The sequence below is a fragment of the Colletotrichum jinshuiense genome, chromosome 7 (assembly GCF_051148585.1).
Source record: "Colletotrichum jinshuiense chromosome 7, complete sequence".
Lineage (NCBI taxonomy): Eukaryota > Fungi > Ascomycota > Sordariomycetes > Glomerellales > Glomerellaceae > Colletotrichum > Colletotrichum jinshuiense.
Genome location: NC_139314.1, coordinates 3,650,169 through 3,665,455, shown reverse-complemented (window position 1 = coordinate 3,665,455; position 15,287 = coordinate 3,650,169). Strand labels below are relative to the sequence as shown.

The following is a 15,287-nucleotide window of genomic DNA, read 5'->3' as shown; positions in this document are numbered from 1 at the left end:
TACAATCTCATCCTTATCTGTGATTTCATTGCAATACTCTGGCTCGGTCCCAAAGAGACCTGAGCTGTTCTTGATCGGCTTCGCAGTTACTAAGCGAACCGAAACATGAGTCGATCACGATTTCAGCCTACTTGCGTAATGCTACGGCCCAGAATTTGAAAGAACCACCAACGACCGAATAGTTGGCGCGGCGTAAAGCCGCCGAAGACGCCGTAAACGCCAAGATAACCGAAAATATTACTTGAGTCCCCGCATGGTGGCAAAAGGGACTCGAAGGTCATGGACGCGACAACGGGAGTGGACATGCTAGCAGGGACCTCGGATTCCCTGTCTATAGACCCGAACGAAACAAGACAGCCTCTTGTTATCGGCGTGACGGTAACGGCGCTGTTCCTCGCGACTGTCGCCACGGCTCTGCGAGTCCACGTTCGCGCCTTGATATTGAGAAGCTGGGGGTGGGATGACTCGGCGTTGGTGGCTTCATACGTATGTCCGACGCTGTGAGGCGGGGAGGAATCGCCAAATACATTGGGGCTAACATAGAAATACAGTTCCTCGCTCTTGTGACTGGACTTTTGATGCTGATAAGTAAGTCAATATTTTGTCAAGTTGTTTGACGTGGCTGACTTGGTTGATCGTTGAAGACACCCATTTCGGAGATGGCCTGCACCAAGCCACGCTGTCTCGCGAAAACTTTTTCAAAACTCAAGAGGTACTTACATGTCACGTTCCGAAGTTTACAAGCCAGCTTGCTGACCCAATCTCCCCAGATTTCAATCGCGGCCGTTGCTGTTTACCAAGCTGTGAGGGCTACACGTTCGTTCTCTGGCAAAACACGCTAACCAAATCTCAAGACAGTTCCCGTGATCAAATCCGCTTTCCTTCTACAATATCGTCGCGTGTTCCCCCTACCGGCGTACCAAAATCTCTGCATCATCTTTCTCGCCTTCATAGTCGCCTTTGGAATCACGCAGGTGGTATCCCTTTGCCTTGCATGTATACCTCTGCGGAGCCTCTGGGACCTTACAGTTCCCGGCAGATGCATAGCGCTCTTGGACTGGTGGCTCATTGGATCATCAATCAACCTTGCAACCGACGTCGTCATCTTTGTTATGCCTCTGCCGCTCTTGCGTACAGTGCCATTGCCGATGAGGCAGAAGATCGTCCTCATGGGCACCTTTGGCCTCGGGTTCTTGTTAGTCGCTTGCTGATACAGCCAGTATTGTTCCTCCCTGCTAACCGTGGTCCACAGCACGTGCGCTATATCTGTCGTTCGTATCACGACGCTCCGCAAGTCCTCGACTTCAGATGACGGTACTTACAACACCGTCATTGCCGGAATTTGGTCAATCACGGAACTGAGTTGCGCAATCATCTGCGTCTGCGTTCCAACACTGCGTCCCCTTCTCGGCGTACAGACCCCGAGTGCCAGAACGCGAACATATCACCGACCCAATCTTGGCGAGAGCGCCGACACTGAGCTCTTCACGCAGTCCGACGGGGGCGTTCTAAGCCAAAAGAGGAGGTCCAGGGAGTTTTCAGGGTTGCAGCCTGGCGGAGACCCGGAAAACGTCCGGACGGACCTTAGTGAATCTGCAGACGTGACGCCCCCTCCCGCCGTGCATGTCACGCCATACGATGAAGACTCGCCTCGTAAGGGCACCATGATATCTTTGACGAGGGTCGAGACAGAAGAGGGCGTCCGCTTCCTGTCGTTCGGCAGCCAGGAGCTCGAGTTATCCACGCCGCTCAAGCCTCCACCTCGGCGGCACATCGACAGGGGAAACACTCCGGAGGATGGGGGATATTTCGGCGCAGTTGTGTGGGATTCGTCCGGGTCGCCGAGAGCTCCGGATGCATCTCCATCTACATCAAGAAGCGATGTTCGGGGCAAGATTGAGTCCTCCGGACAGAGCCCTGAACAATAACAAAGCGGTCAGGTGTAGTTGGTTGCGCAGAGGATCATCGACTATTGTGCGATGCAGCATGTTGGCCAGCAATAGACGCTATCAACGACCACCGGAGTATGGTGCGGGTTCGGAGGTAAGCGATATGATCTCGCATGTGTTCTCGCGCTACACGAAGATGCTGCGGGGTAACCAGCGCGGTATTGGTGTGGCGATCTATGGATTGCAACTCAATGGTTAGCTTTCCCAAAGTTATTCGCAAGGGGACAACAGAACCCAACTGCAGAGGAACCATGGTCTTGATAAAAGTCGACAGCTCGAGGTTCGAAGGGAATTATGGAGTACAGAAAAGCATTTGGAAGAGGGAGAGAGAAAAAGCTTTCGGGAGCCAAGTCCAGAAGGTATTGCGAGCCAAGTCGAGAGGTGTTGCTCGCCAAGACGGGAGGTATACAACGATGCCAAGACAGGAGGCATACCACGGATATGTGTAATGCGGCGGTGCCGCCGTGCGGCTTAGAGTTCAATGGTCGTATCGTATTATAGTGTTACGAAAGATTAGATACCATTTTCTGTTTCCGCCGGTAGTTTGAGACCGGCACTTGCGACATCTTAAAGGAGAATTAAGCAATAAGAGTTGTAGATGAGAAAAGGTTAAGTCGTGAATCACGTTGTCGAGCGAAAACCGAGCCTCGCATCAAGGCCCTGCACCTCGCTTTCAGTCCCCACATGGCAGCGAGGCGTATTCCTGATGGCGCCAGAGGCAGACTTGTCAGGGCCCTGTCAAACCCGCAAGACAGCTCAATGCTCCACCAGAGCCCTGATTCTGGGCCCGGACTGATGCGTGTCAATCTAATCTTGGCGCGGAACCGCCCTGTTGTCATGGACAAGACGGGAAGAATGGAGATTGAAAAGAACATGGATAACTCTATTGGGTGGATACGCGTATGTTTGATCTTAGTGGTTCTGTGGTTTTGACAAAGGGTGAAACCGAGACCGAGGTGTCGTACATAGTGGTTGGTAGGGGGGCTGTGTATTAACTCCGGGGCTTGTTGGCTAGCAACACACATAGCAAATCTGCGGTGCAATAGCTGCACAGCAAAGCGAGCCCCTAAAAAAACCGAGACCGAGAGAATCTCCAATACAGTCCGCAGGCTGCGGCTGTGTTGCTAAGCCCAGCACAACACTATGGGAACGGGTATCAAAATTTCTGAAGATACGCAATACGCGTAAGATGGAGATGTTGTTTGCATGTATATAGATGGCCATGGTCCTAGTCAGATATCGAGTTTTTTTTCTTCATCCAGCTCAACACAGCAGCAACAATACCAATCACCAGCTTCAACCTCCACATAGAAGACTCTCTCCCGTCGCCAACTCTAACTAACACCCTCTTTCAACCACAAAACCTCCCACCTCACCCTACCAACTTCCCAGCATCAAAATGGCGGGACTCTTCGACTCCAGACTCAAGTTCCCGATTCACATGGTCCAACTTGTGATGGTGGTAGTGGCTCTCGGTCTCTCAGTCGCACGCATCTTCCTTCCGAATGCCCCGCGAGGCAGATCCGGTACCATGGCTCTGGGCATGGTGAGTTCAGATCTGATAACCATAACGCGCTAGTCGCAGATTGACAACGTTCTAACAAGAAGTCCCCTGCAGGCCGCGAAATCTCTCATCATCATCCTCTACCAGGTTCTCACCGGACATGTCGCCGCACTGAAACGGTGGGCAAGCCTGAAGGCCAACCTCATTCTCAATTGCCTGGAGGTTGTCTTCTGGGGTGCCGTCGTCTACATGGGAATCCAGTCCCAGACCCGCAGCTGCGTGGGAATCAGCTGCACTCTCGGCTGGGTTGTGGTTGTGGTCGGCGTTTTGCTCAGGTAAGCTCCATCCCTTCTCAAACGGCTCCCTCCAATAGCTACAGACGCACTAACACGGACTCTCAACAGCATGATCGCAGGCTACGCTACCATCATCTGCTGGCTCGACTTCCGCTACTTCAAGGCGAACGGCGTCCACCGCGGCTCTATGAAGCAGGTCCCCCTTCAAAGCCGGAGCGAACAATCACTCGAGTCTATCGAGATCCAAGAGCGACGCAAGCGGGACGCCTTCCCCGCCCCCGCTGTCCACATCAGCAACAGCAGCAACAGCAGCAACCAATATGTGCAACAGCAACAGTACAACAACCAGCAGCCTCCTCAGTACCAACAACAACAGTACCAGCAACAGTACCAGCAGCAGTACCAGCAGCAGTATCAACAGTACCACAACCAGTACCAGCATCAGCAGCGGTCATAAATGTCTAGACACTCTGTCATGGGAGAGGGAAAAGGAAGGAATTTTCTGAGTTACTCAGCATATACCACGTGAATTAGAACGAGCGATTAGGAGTTTGGAGGGGAGGATTTCATATGTCTACAAGCGATAGCGCAAAGCCTAGGGATTTCAACAGTATCAAAAAGGCGTTCAAGATAGAGACGGGATTGAACAGAAACACTTGTATAAGATTTTTTTCGAATTTCTTTTTTCAAACCTACCGTCTTACAAGGCTCTTCAGCCGCAATTTCATAGAAGGGGGTTTTAGGGCGGGGGGGGCATAACCAAAGGGAAGAATCAACTCTGATTGGAGTACTAGTCGGAGAAGAACAATAAATGTACTTGGAAATCAATCACTTGTAAAGTGTGAACCAGTCTTTCATAAAATGACAATGCAATGAATATCATAACGGAAGGAAACACAAACCAATGTACTGATCACTTGCCGAAGAGGCTGCTCTCACGAAACAAATTAGAGACATAAACTCCCAATCGCACCAGCCAGTCAGCACCCATTCCTAGGCCTGCGACTCGACAGCCTGTCTACCATTACCCTCCTGATCTCCGCTCTCGTCATATTTGGCCCCTCTCTCAAACGGCGCCGGAATCGGGCGCCCGAGTTTGCATGGGATCGCCGCCTTCTGTTAGTTGTTCTGGATTCTTGAGACGCAAAACGTTCCGACCCATCCGGCCCGGCCGACGCCCTCTCGCTGCCCCTCGAATCACCAATCGTCGGACAGCCATCAGGCCGGAATCCGGCATCATAGAACAGCCCGGCAATCTCCGGGTAAGCCGTCGTAAAGTCGGACCAGAACCTCGGGTCCCTAACGGCAGGGACGCTTTTCGCTCGCAGCAAATGCTCGGACTCTGCGCCCTCCTCGCAGATCCGCCCCAGGAGCCAGACGAGATCCCCCGCCAGCGCCGCCATGCGCGACTCATCGCCCACGTGCCGCCCGTGAACATATGACAGGGCAATCTGATTCACGAGCGCCGGCATCGTCAGCACCCGCGTCACCGCCCCGCCACCGCCAAACGCCATGCCCACCGTCTCGAGCATCTCGAAGCTCTCGGCGCCGTCCAGCGGCTTGATCCTGACCTTCCAGACCTCGCCGTCGGCATCGGCAACGCCGATGACGTCTGGGTCGCCCGGGTAGATGGCCATGCCGCCGGTGGCCGCGGCCCACGACTTGATGACCTCCCTGGCGTATACCGGGCAGACGACGCTGACGTGCGAGGGAGGTCGCGCGGTGAAACCGTACGCCACCATGGCTGCGTTGCCGCAGACAGCGTGTTGAACGTGAGAGAAGGTCTGCCCGATGCGATGCAGGACCTCGTAGGTTGTTGCCGGGCTCATGCGAGTTGTGCTGGGTAGCTGTTGTTGCGTTCCCGTGTCGTCTCCATGCGTGGATCGGGAAGCAGTTGTCCAGGTGTCGGGGCATACATCTTCATCGTCCATCAGTAAAAGCCGGCCGCTCCGGTCCGAAACGGGCGAAGGGAGAGAAGGCATGTGCTTGAAGTGCCAACAAGGATGACGGAGAGGTTCGAAGCGTTCTCCAAGTTTTCTGATTCTACCGGGAACCAGGCCAGATGAATCTCTTCGACGGCCGAAGATTCTACGACGATACTGCTTGCTAAGGGGGTCGGAGGTTGCGGTTGATGGTTCGTCGCTGAGTTTAGCCACACTAGGTTTAAATCTTGACGGGAAACAGAAGAAAGATCTCCAGCCAGGCGGGCGTTTTGATTGAGAACGACTCATGCTTCAAGAGTGCAACTTTTGGGCGACGATTCAGAGGCGCTGCTTGCTGTGGGAGTGTAGTGAATGATCGTGGGTGATTCATGGCAGCCTACCTTGTTGGAATAATTCGTTACTAGAAATTATATAGTTGCGTCGACGTGCAAGCTCTTGCGAGACTTGGCGAGCACAGCCGATGTCCCCGAACAATGCGCATTGAGGCAGATGTCCTTCTGGTTTGTTCTGGGTGTTTGTCAGTAAAACAAAACAATTAGAACGGCATCGCTGGGCTTAGGACAAGGGGGAATGGCTGAGGCTTCCCAAGTAGCACAAAGGGCTGTCCGCGGCATCGTCGCCTGGTAACAACGGCAGCCATCAACACTTCATTCAATTCACGCGAGTCAAATGAAGCGAAGGATCCGAAGGCCGGACCAAGGTCTCGTTCATACCATGCTGTTTGAGTTCAAAGTCGTCTTATGCCTGGCGGGGTCTCTAGATGTTGTGTTCCCAACCACCCAAACGCCTAATCATACAGTGTTGGCAAAGTCCTGGTATCCCGCCGTCGGACCGTCCCTGAATCATGGCCTTTTCCCGTTTACAACTCCTCCTCCACGTCCATAGAATCCCCGTTTGAATTGTCCTTGGCACCCGCCGGTGCGTCCTTCTTGGGCATCGTCGCCTCCTTGTCAATCATCTGTCGCGAGACGGACACGATGTTGTCCTCGATCAGCTGTTGGCCAACGTCCTCCAAGTGCTTCTTGGGATCGAGCTTTCCGACGTAGCGGGTCTTCAGCTGGTCCTTGGTCAACTCGGTCTCCTCCTTGACCCGCTTCTCATAGCCCTCGGCCAGGCTGACCAGGCGCTCCAAGCGCTCCTTGTTGCAGTCGGCCTCATGCCTGAAATCGTTCATCTCCAGAGCCTCGGTCCAGACGTGCTTGTGCAGGTTCATCAGCATGTTCTCCTCCAGCGCCGTCTTCCGGTAGTTGATGCCGATGGAGTAGTAGTGTCTGTTCAGGCCGTGGATCAAGGCCTGGATCGAGGGCTTGTTCAGGTGACCCAAGTTACTCGTGCTTTGCCGCGGCTCTTGGCCGAGCATGAGCGACTGGGGGTTGATGAGGCGGAAGGCATCGATGACGACCTTACCCTTGACGGACTGAATGGGATCGACGACGACGGCGACGGCGCGGGGGGTCAGCTGCTCGAAAGACTGCTGAGTGTTGATATCGACGGAAGAAAGCCAGCAACCGAAACCAGGATGCGAGTGGTACCAGCCGACGACGGCCTCGGGTCTGTTCGAGCGTGTTTGTCAGTGCATGTAACATGGCAGAGATCGGGAGGCCAGTCTCACCTTCCGGTCTGTCTCAACATGTCCATCATCTTCATTTGGAACACAGGGTCGACAGCCTCTACACTGACACCGGTACCGCTCTGGGGCATGGCAAAAACGTCGGTCACGCGCACCGTGAAGTCGTCAACGAACTCTCCCAGCATCAGACCCATGACTTCCATGGGAACACCAGCGCGGCCGTGTCGCAGCATCTTGAGGAGGGCGAGGGAAGAGATGTAGACGGTTTCGGAGTTGTCAATGAGCTGTGTGTTGTCCTGGCGTGCAAAATTAGCACATTATCGCGAACAAGTGGGTTCCCGGAGCTGTCGAAGCAGCTCCAAGGCTCCAAGAGGTGGGATGTCCTTACCGTTCCGGGTTGGCTGCCCAGGCCGCCCAGGCCTTGGGACTGGAGCATGTTGCGAAAGCGCTCCATAATGTTGATGTGTTCGGGAAATGTAGTGGAGGAATACGGTGGGAAGGTTGAGTCGGAATGGTTGTCGCGCGGTGGAAGATGTTCGTGAGGTTGTTGGAGGGGGCGGATTAGGGCGATGGAGTCGGACGGAAGCAGCTGGGTCGTGGGTTGTTGACGACAGCTCTGAGCAGCCTGGCGAAAAAGGACCCGGCGGAGCTAGCCTGGTCCAGTACGTACCGTTTTGGCTTACAAACAGTCACGTGCCACTGTGGCGCACCCAAGCTTGGCTCAGACAGTTACAGAGGCAGGCGCACCCAAGCTGCGGATAAAATAAATTTTTCTATATTCAATAAGCATTTTTAGACATAAGGCTGATATGGAGTTTTGACGACATATGGGATCAGAAATAACACCACACTATTTGCGAGCTTGAGTTGTGTTGGTTTGGAGGGAAGTTGAGCCACAGTTATGCCGCATTCAAGCATAATGTACTAGTCACACCGCCTTCCCTCTTCGTCGCCTTAACATCACACACACACTTCAACGCATGCCAGAGACAGATGTACATGTTTATCGAAAATTGATGGCTTATCATTAGGTTCGTTATCTCACGCTTTAAACACATTTTGATTCACCCCAGTCTTTTAGATTCCCGATACTGCTTGTACTACTGGTTAAAGCTTTCTGATGTTCATTATCATTCTCCCTCTGGTCCATCTCTAGGTCCTGGCGATGATGTATGCCCCCTCCGTCTCCCGCCTGTATCGACCCTGCTCGGTGCTCCACAGGCCATGCTCATTGGACGATGTCGGCTGGCACAACCCGGCTTCTGATGACGAATCAAACAACACTGTTGGCCGGATCATTGGTGACGCCGGCCCCTGCCACCTTACCTCAGCTTTTGCTGATTGGCTGAAAACCTCCTGCCAGCCTCTGTCCCCTGTCCCTCACCGAGCCTGCCCATTGGCTTGCACTCGGCGTTCCACGCAGCCTTGGGAATTCTGGGGCCGAGCCGATCAGAGCTCCCACGCGCAGCCTTCGCACCTTTTCCCATCCTTCCCTCCCGCCCACCACCAATTTTCCACTACCCCGTACAGACTGGCATAGTACACACACCATCGCGATCAACAGAACCACGACCGGCGCCATGTCACCACTCGGATCGGTGGCTCTGGCCAATGGCTCAGCGACGCCAAAAAAGGTCGCCTATTTCTACGACTCCGACATTGGCAATTACGCCTATGTGACCGGTCACCCCATGAAGCCGCACCGCATTCGCCTTGCCCACAGCTTGATCATGCACTACGATCTGTTCAAGAACATGGAAATCTATGTACGTCGAATGCCCGCCAGTTGCGACCCGATAGCTGCTAACCCATAACCCGCAGCGCGCGAAACCGGCGACTAGGGGAGAGATGACCCAGTTCCACACAGACGAGTACATCGACTTCCTCCAAAAGGTCACCCCCGACAACATGGACGCCTACCAGAAGGAGCAGGGAAAATACAACGTCGGAGACGATTGCCCCGTCTTTGACGGCCTATTTGAGTTCTGCGGTATCAGTGCCGGCGGCAGCATGGAGGGCGCCGCCCGTCTCAACCGGCAAAAGTGCGACATCGCAGTCAACTGGGCTGGTGGCCTCCATCACGCCAAGAAGAGCGAAGCCAGTGGTTTCTGCTACGTCAATGGTAATGGCGACTCGGCATATTTACACGGCGGTGCAGTCTTCTAACGGTATTGCAGACATTGTCCTCGGCATCCTCGAATTGCTGCGCTTCAAGAAGCGCGTCCTATATATCGATATCGACGTCCACCACGGCGATGGTGTCGAGGAAGCATTTTACACCACCGATCGAGTTATGACCGTGTCATTCCACAAGTACGGCGAATACTTCCCCGGTACTGGAGAGCTGCGCGACATCGGCATCGGCACCGGCAAGCACTACGCCGTCAACTTCCCTCTCCGCGACGGTATCGACGACGCATCCTACAAATCCATCTTCGAGCCGGTCATCGAGCATGTCATGAAGTTCTACCAACCCGAGGCTGTTGTCCTGCAGTGTGGTGGTGACAGTCTGTCTGGTGACCGACTGGGCTGCTTCAACCTCAGCATGGAGGGCCACGCCAACTGCGTTGGATATGTTAAGAGTTTTGGCTTGCCCACGCTGGTTCTCGGCGGTGGTGGCTACACCATGCGCAACGTCGCCCGAACGTGGGCATTTGAGACTGGTGTTCTCGTTGGAAAGCATCTGCCTAAGACACTACCCTACAACGAATACTATGAAGTAGGTTCCTCTGCTCCCTCCCACGAAGACGCGACTGACCCCACTCTAGTACTATGCCCCCGATTTCGAACTGAATGTTCGCCCATCAAACATGGAGAACTCCAACAGCTTCGAATACCTCGAAAAGATCAAGGCCGCCGTCATCGACAACCTTAGGCACACACAGCCTGTCCCCTCTGTCCAAATGCAAGATGTGCCCCGCCAACCCTTCGGCGGTATGACGGACGAGGAGGAGGCCGAGCTCAACGACTTGGACGAGGACGAGAACCCCGATGAGCGCATGACCCAGCGTCGCTGGGACCAGCGCACGCGCAACGAGGCCGATTTCGAAGACAGCGACGACGAAGATATGGACCAGGCAAATGGCATGACGCGCCCTCGTAACGCCAAGAAGCGGACATTTGGTGACTACCGCCAAGCTGAAACCGAGGCTGAGAGCGGGGCGCCATCGCCCGTCAACGGTGCCCCCGAAGGTGAAGAAGCCCCCAATGCCGAACCCATCGTCGACGCCGACATCACCCTGGAGAACCCCGCCGAGACTGAGGAGGTGGCCGAGAAGGAGGCTCCCGAGAAGGAGGCCGCTCCGGAGGCCACCAAAGAGGACGTCGTGGACGAAGACGGCGACGTCGGGATGGGCGACAGCGCTGATGCCGAGGAGGTCACAACAACGATCAAGAAGGAGGAAGTTGAGGCGGAGCCGGCCCAGGTAGCTGAGAAGGAAGAAAAGGAAGACAAGCCCGCGTCCCGCAAGCCTTCCGCCGAGCCCGTTGCGGAACCACCTGCTGTGGAGACGACGGAACCAGCCGAGGCAGCTGAAGCTACTGAGTCTACCGAGGTTACCGAGCCCACCGAGGAACCTCCCAAAGAGTCCGACAAAGAGCCCGAGAAGGAACCAGAAGCACCCAAATCAGAGGAGCCCAAAGAGAAGCCCGCTTCCGAAGAGCCGACGGCCGAAGCCAAAGAGACTACAGAAGACGACAAAGAGGCCGCCGAAAAGACCGAGGAGAAGGCCCCTGAACCCGTGGAAGACAAGATGGATGTTGACGAGAAGCCGGTGGAAGATGCTGCAAAGAAGGAGTAGTGGCCCTAGTCTCACTGCAAGATGCTATGATGACACGTTGGGATCGTTCAGGCGCGCATACGCTGGGAGAAGTAGTACCGGGCGTTTCAAGGACGGATGGCTTCAAGGGAATTTATTGGCGTGAAACTTTGGGATCGTTGATTTGCTTGTTTGCTTTTTGTTGATACTCTCTTACGCCGCCCCATGCGCAGTTTTTACCGGCGACTCTTCCTCGCCGGATGTATCATAGAAAGCCAAGGCGTAGTAGCATGTAGTAGGGGTTTCCTATTGTTACACTCGTGCCTTTCTTCTTTTTTCTCATGCCAAAGTGCCACGCCCGAACGTCTTGGTGCCAGAGTCCATCGCTCACAGCCACAAAGTTGCCCTCGCTCGCAAACGCATGCCGCAAGGTCAGGGTTTCCTTTCCCCCCTGGCCCGATCCAATCCGGTCAGATATTAAGAACCAGCAGAAGAAGGCAGCATCGCCAGACAGAATAGGGAGCCGCTCAGGCATCAACAGCATCCTTTCTATAGCGTGGATGAAGGCGATGCTTGAGGTTCTTCTCGAGAAGCAACTTCAAGTGCCCCACCACTTCGGCCTCGGCGGCCTCGACCTCGGCGAGGGAAAGATGTCTGGGATCCCGCTCCACCCAAAGCCGGCCGCTGAAGTTGACCCGAGAGACGTGCAGGAGCCGGCACAGCTGGCCGGGCGCAAGTCCCCGCTTGAGGCCCTCGGAGAACACGGGGCGGAAGTCGTCGTACAGGGCCTCTGCGATCCTGCGGGCGGCGAAGATCCATTCGGACGCCGGCGGGGCCCTCAACTTGGGGCGGGCGATCGAGAGGTTGGTCGTATTATAGCGGTACCCCAGCCGCAGATACTCGAGGTCCCCGGCGTTGCACAGCAGCTTTGCCACCCTGGTGCTCGTGCTCCGGTAGCGGTCCTGGTCGGAGTTGCCGAGGGGCGACGAGACGCCTGGGCGCGAGTCCTGGTTCTGGTTGCGTCTGGCCTGGACTCGGACCCTCCGCAGACAGGCCCTGTTGGCCGGGCCCAGGTCCCGCAGCCAGACGGCTGCGGTCTCCATGTCCTCCGCGACAAAGGGGTTGGCGTAGAGCATCGCGCGGGCCTCGGCGAGGATGGCCTTGCAGGACCGGAGGAGGGGGGCGGCGATGTGGTCCTCCTCCCTGACACAGCGGTGGCGAGCTACAACGCACGCCTGGGCAAACAAGCTCTTATGCCGAACGGGGCTGGCCAGCTTCTTGGTGACGATCTTGACGCCGGCCGGGCGGTCGAAGGCGAGGGCGTAGATGAGGTTCCTGAGCTCCTGAGGGAGGTCCCTGCAAACGCCGTGCCAGCGGATCAGCGTTTGAAACTTGTCAGGGAAAAAATGGTGGGTGAGAGAGTGTGAGAGTATGAGAGAGAGAACGAGAGAGTTGACTTTCGAGTCTGAAGAAAAACTCACAAGAACGGGAAATAGTCTGACTCCTGCTTTTTGACTTTGGATTTCTACATGTGATGAGCTTGTCAGTTCAAACTCGTCCGTACGGCTAGAAGATGAAGCTGACGACAAGGGGTTTCTTGTTACCTTGCTTCGTGACGTTGAAGCGACGGACGGGCAGTTCCGCTTGACCCCCCGACGTGAGGTGTCTTGGATGGCGGCAAGCGTTTTCTTCTTTGGGTTTGACCTTAGTTGCAAGTTAGCTAGATTTCTTCTGTCGGAAGAGCTGACCTACTTGGGCGGCATGGTGTGCAAAGCCGGTGAGGTGGGGAGCCGATTGCAGACGGTGAAGAAAGGAATGTTGTTGAAGTACAAACCGGCCTGGGATAAAAGCTTTTGCTTGATAATAAGAGCCGGTGAGTCGGGAAGGAACGATGCCCACACGGCAGGGACGAGGGAAGTGGGTGAGGTTGAACGTCCAAGGTCGGTCGCCCTGGGGTGATCCACAGGCCAAATCTTGTTTAGTATGAACCAAGTCTTGCACAATGATCTCGGTGAACGGTGCTTTCTGTGATTTCTACAGCGGACCGGGTCGTGCTACGTAGACGTAGTCGTTCCTTCAGGAGACAGGTTCCTTCGACAAGTTTCCAGGGCTGCCTCGAACCAAGAGGCTTTCAGGCATCCAGCGAACATTTTTGGTTTGGGTCTCTGTGGGTTGTATACGCACAGCACTGCTAGATGAAGGCTCTGTGAGTTTATACAGAGAAAAGGAAGTAACGAGACGAGTCGCAGTATTGAAAGAAAGCAATCAAAGTGAACATTGGTGGTGCTGTTCCCAAGCAGCATATTTACCAGATTTGGGATGAGCTCACAGCAAAGCTGCTCATGACACTGAAGGCTTTGCTCAAGGCATATACATCTACCACATTGATCACTTCTTCAGGGTCCAGGTTCTTCGCATCCATCACTGACGGAGTTGAACCGCCCAGAACAGGGAGCTTGTCTAAGTTTCCTCTAAACTTTAGGAGCTTTTTCTGGGAACATGAGAAAACTGACGAGGCCACGAGCTAAAGCGGCAAAAGATAAATGCATGCAAGCCGTCGTACACCAGCCCAGTCAAACGGCAAGCTTCAGCGGTGCACGCTATCTTTTAACCTTCCATTCTATGTCTTGAGAGACTAAATAAATTGTCTCGCATCCTCATTACGTGATCTGCTATCGAAGATTCTAAGGACTGGGACAATGGGGGCTGGCATGCGGTAACACGTGGGCCAGTTCCAGGCATTCTCAACCTCTAGCTCCAGGCAAAGGCAACGTCCCTCTCGCTCATGGAGACCTCTTTCCAGCCAGACAAAGAGACGTCCTTCCAGCCCAAGGCGTCGCAGCTGATTGTCCCTTTGAAGGACCGGCAGTCATTTCCAGAAAACACGACGTAGCCCCTCCCAGACTTGGTCCCGCCTGTTGCAGAGCCCTCGTCCCCGTCCGTCGGTGCCGTCGAAGATTTCAACACCAGCCCCTTCCATTGGAACCAGAATTTTGGCGAGCGGAAGCTGTTCTTCTCGAAATTCTGGAACCGGCTGCGCTCTCTGTCTTCCTCCCCGTGTTCTGTGCCGCGCTCTTCGTGTTCCGATGCCTCCAGGTTTCCGTCTTGCGATGCATCGTCACCCCCGGAACCGCCGTCCGGTTCTCTTTGCGGGGGCTCCTCTTCTTCTTCTTCTTCCTCCTCCCCATTCTCGTCGTCATCTTTCTCAAACTGTGATATCAAGTCGTCGAGTGTTTTCCTGCTGCCTGCCAAGATGACTTTGGCCTCCAGAGCCCCCGGCAGAAACAGCTCCCCCAGCAGACCTCTACCGTCGTCAGACAGCCGGAAAATGTCCATGCCCGGCCCCATGGTCTTTCTGCTCTCCTTCTCGCTTGCGACCGCAGTCAGCCTGGCTGCACTTGGGCATTTGACGTCGTATCTGCCAAACGCCCTCTTGACCTCGAACGCCCCGCCGCCGCGTCGCCCGCGACCTCCGCCGGATTTTGACTTGCCCGCCCTGTTGTGGACATGCCGGGTCGAAAACGCGGCTTCCTGCCAATCGTCCATCATACGAACACGATTTTGAGCAGGTGATGTTTTTTTTCTTTTTCTTTTCTTCTCTTTGTTATTATACGGCGTTGCGCGCACTTGCGCTGGAGCATGCTGGTTTGACGTCGCCCCTCGGCGCAAACTGAAATCTTGACGTCATTCTGTCTTTGGTGGCTTACACTGAGCATTGGGCTCAACACCCAATGCGCAATGCTCGCACAGCATTTAGTAGACAAAACCTGCCACGACAGAAAATGATCAAAAAAAATCAAAAATTTTGTGCTGGAAATATCAAAGAGCATCCAAGAAGAAACATTGGCCCAGCACTTGCTGGCATCCTTGCATTGAGTAGTCCCACCTCCAGGACAGTTCAACTGTCGATGCATAGCTTGGGTGAGTACTTGGGACGCCCGTCAATATAAGCGCTCCAAGGTCCGAAAACGTCGGTTTTGGGTCGCGGGAGGTTCCTCGAGGCGTGCAACGCCTTGGATCCGAGACGGATCCAAAAGTAGGCCAGCCCGGCCCTGGCAAGCCACGACGGGAAAACGATAGATCGATGCCAAAAGCCAACGGCCCACGATCTGACGGGCGGGGCCGAACTAATACAACGTCGCCCGCCAGCGCTAAAAAAGAAGACGAAATGAACCTTTTCGGCCGGGACTGGCCCCGGACCCGTCAATGCACCCGTTACATCAGAGTCGCATGCCCTTTCAGACACGAACCTTTCTCTCGCAGCCAG

At 54.8% G+C, this 15,287-nt stretch overlaps 7 protein-coding genes across 7 annotated transcripts; 3 read left to right on the top strand and 4 right to left on the bottom strand.

The window, feature by feature from the left end:
- Nucleotides 1–279: 279 nt before the first annotated feature.
- On the top strand, nt 280–1,928 carry EsH8_VII_000953 (uncharacterized protein; the record flags this gene model as incomplete). Its single annotated transcript, XM_083271086.1, has 4 exons — nt 280–486; nt 552–588; nt 859–1,195; nt 1,253–1,928. 4 exons carry the CDS (start codon nt 280–282, stop codon nt 1,926–1,928), a joined length of 1,257 nt encoding a protein of 418 aa, XP_083128643.1.
- A 1,420-nt stretch (nt 1,929–3,348) lies between these two features.
- On the top strand, nt 3,349–4,206 carry EsH8_VII_000952 (uncharacterized protein; the record flags this gene model as incomplete). Its single annotated transcript, XM_083271085.1, has 3 exons — nt 3,349–3,495; nt 3,568–3,788; nt 3,858–4,206. The coding sequence occupies 3 exons, from the start codon at nt 3,349–3,351 to the stop codon at nt 4,204–4,206; spliced, it is 717 nt and encodes a 238-aa protein (XP_083128642.1).
- A 609-nt stretch (nt 4,207–4,815) lies between these two features.
- On the bottom strand, nt 4,816–5,731 carry EsH8_VII_000951 (uncharacterized protein; the record flags this gene model as incomplete). Its single annotated transcript, XM_083271084.1, has 2 exons — nt 4,816–4,877; nt 4,951–5,731. 2 exons carry the CDS (start codon nt 5,729–5,731, stop codon nt 4,816–4,818), a joined length of 843 nt encoding a protein of 280 aa, XP_083128641.1.
- Nucleotides 5,732–6,551: 820 nt separating this feature from the next.
- On the bottom strand, nt 6,552–7,716 carry EsH8_VII_000950 (proteasome regulatory particle lid subunit RPN11; the record flags this gene model as incomplete). The annotated part of the gene is made up of 3 exons (XM_083271083.1): nt 6,552–7,245; nt 7,305–7,558; nt 7,651–7,716. 3 exons carry the CDS (start codon nt 7,714–7,716, stop codon nt 6,552–6,554), a joined length of 1,014 nt encoding a protein of 337 aa, XP_083128640.1.
- Nucleotides 7,717–8,842: 1,126 nt separating this feature from the next.
- EsH8_VII_000949 (histone deacetylase RPD3) lies at nt 8,843–11,062 on the top strand (the record flags this gene model as incomplete). Its single annotated transcript, XM_083271082.1, has 4 exons — nt 8,843–9,028; nt 9,084–9,384; nt 9,440–9,981; nt 10,031–11,062. 4 exons carry the CDS (start codon nt 8,843–8,845, stop codon nt 11,060–11,062), a joined length of 2,061 nt encoding a protein of 686 aa, XP_083128639.1.
- Nucleotides 11,063–11,547: 485 nt separating this feature from the next.
- Nucleotides 11,548–13,442, bottom strand: EsH8_VII_000948 (uncharacterized protein; the record flags this gene model as incomplete). Its single annotated transcript, XM_083271081.1, has 2 exons — nt 11,548–12,363; nt 13,350–13,442. 2 exons carry the CDS (start codon nt 13,440–13,442, stop codon nt 11,548–11,550), a joined length of 909 nt encoding a protein of 302 aa, XP_083128638.1.
- Nucleotides 13,443–13,771: 329 nt separating this feature from the next.
- EsH8_VII_000947 (uncharacterized protein) lies at nt 13,772–14,566 on the bottom strand (the record flags this gene model as incomplete). The annotated part of the gene is made up of 1 exon (XM_083271080.1): nt 13,772–14,566. The coding sequence occupies one exon, from the start codon at nt 14,564–14,566 to the stop codon at nt 13,772–13,774; it is 795 nt and encodes a 264-aa protein (XP_083128637.1).
- Between the last annotated feature and the right edge of the window lie 721 nt (nt 14,567–15,287).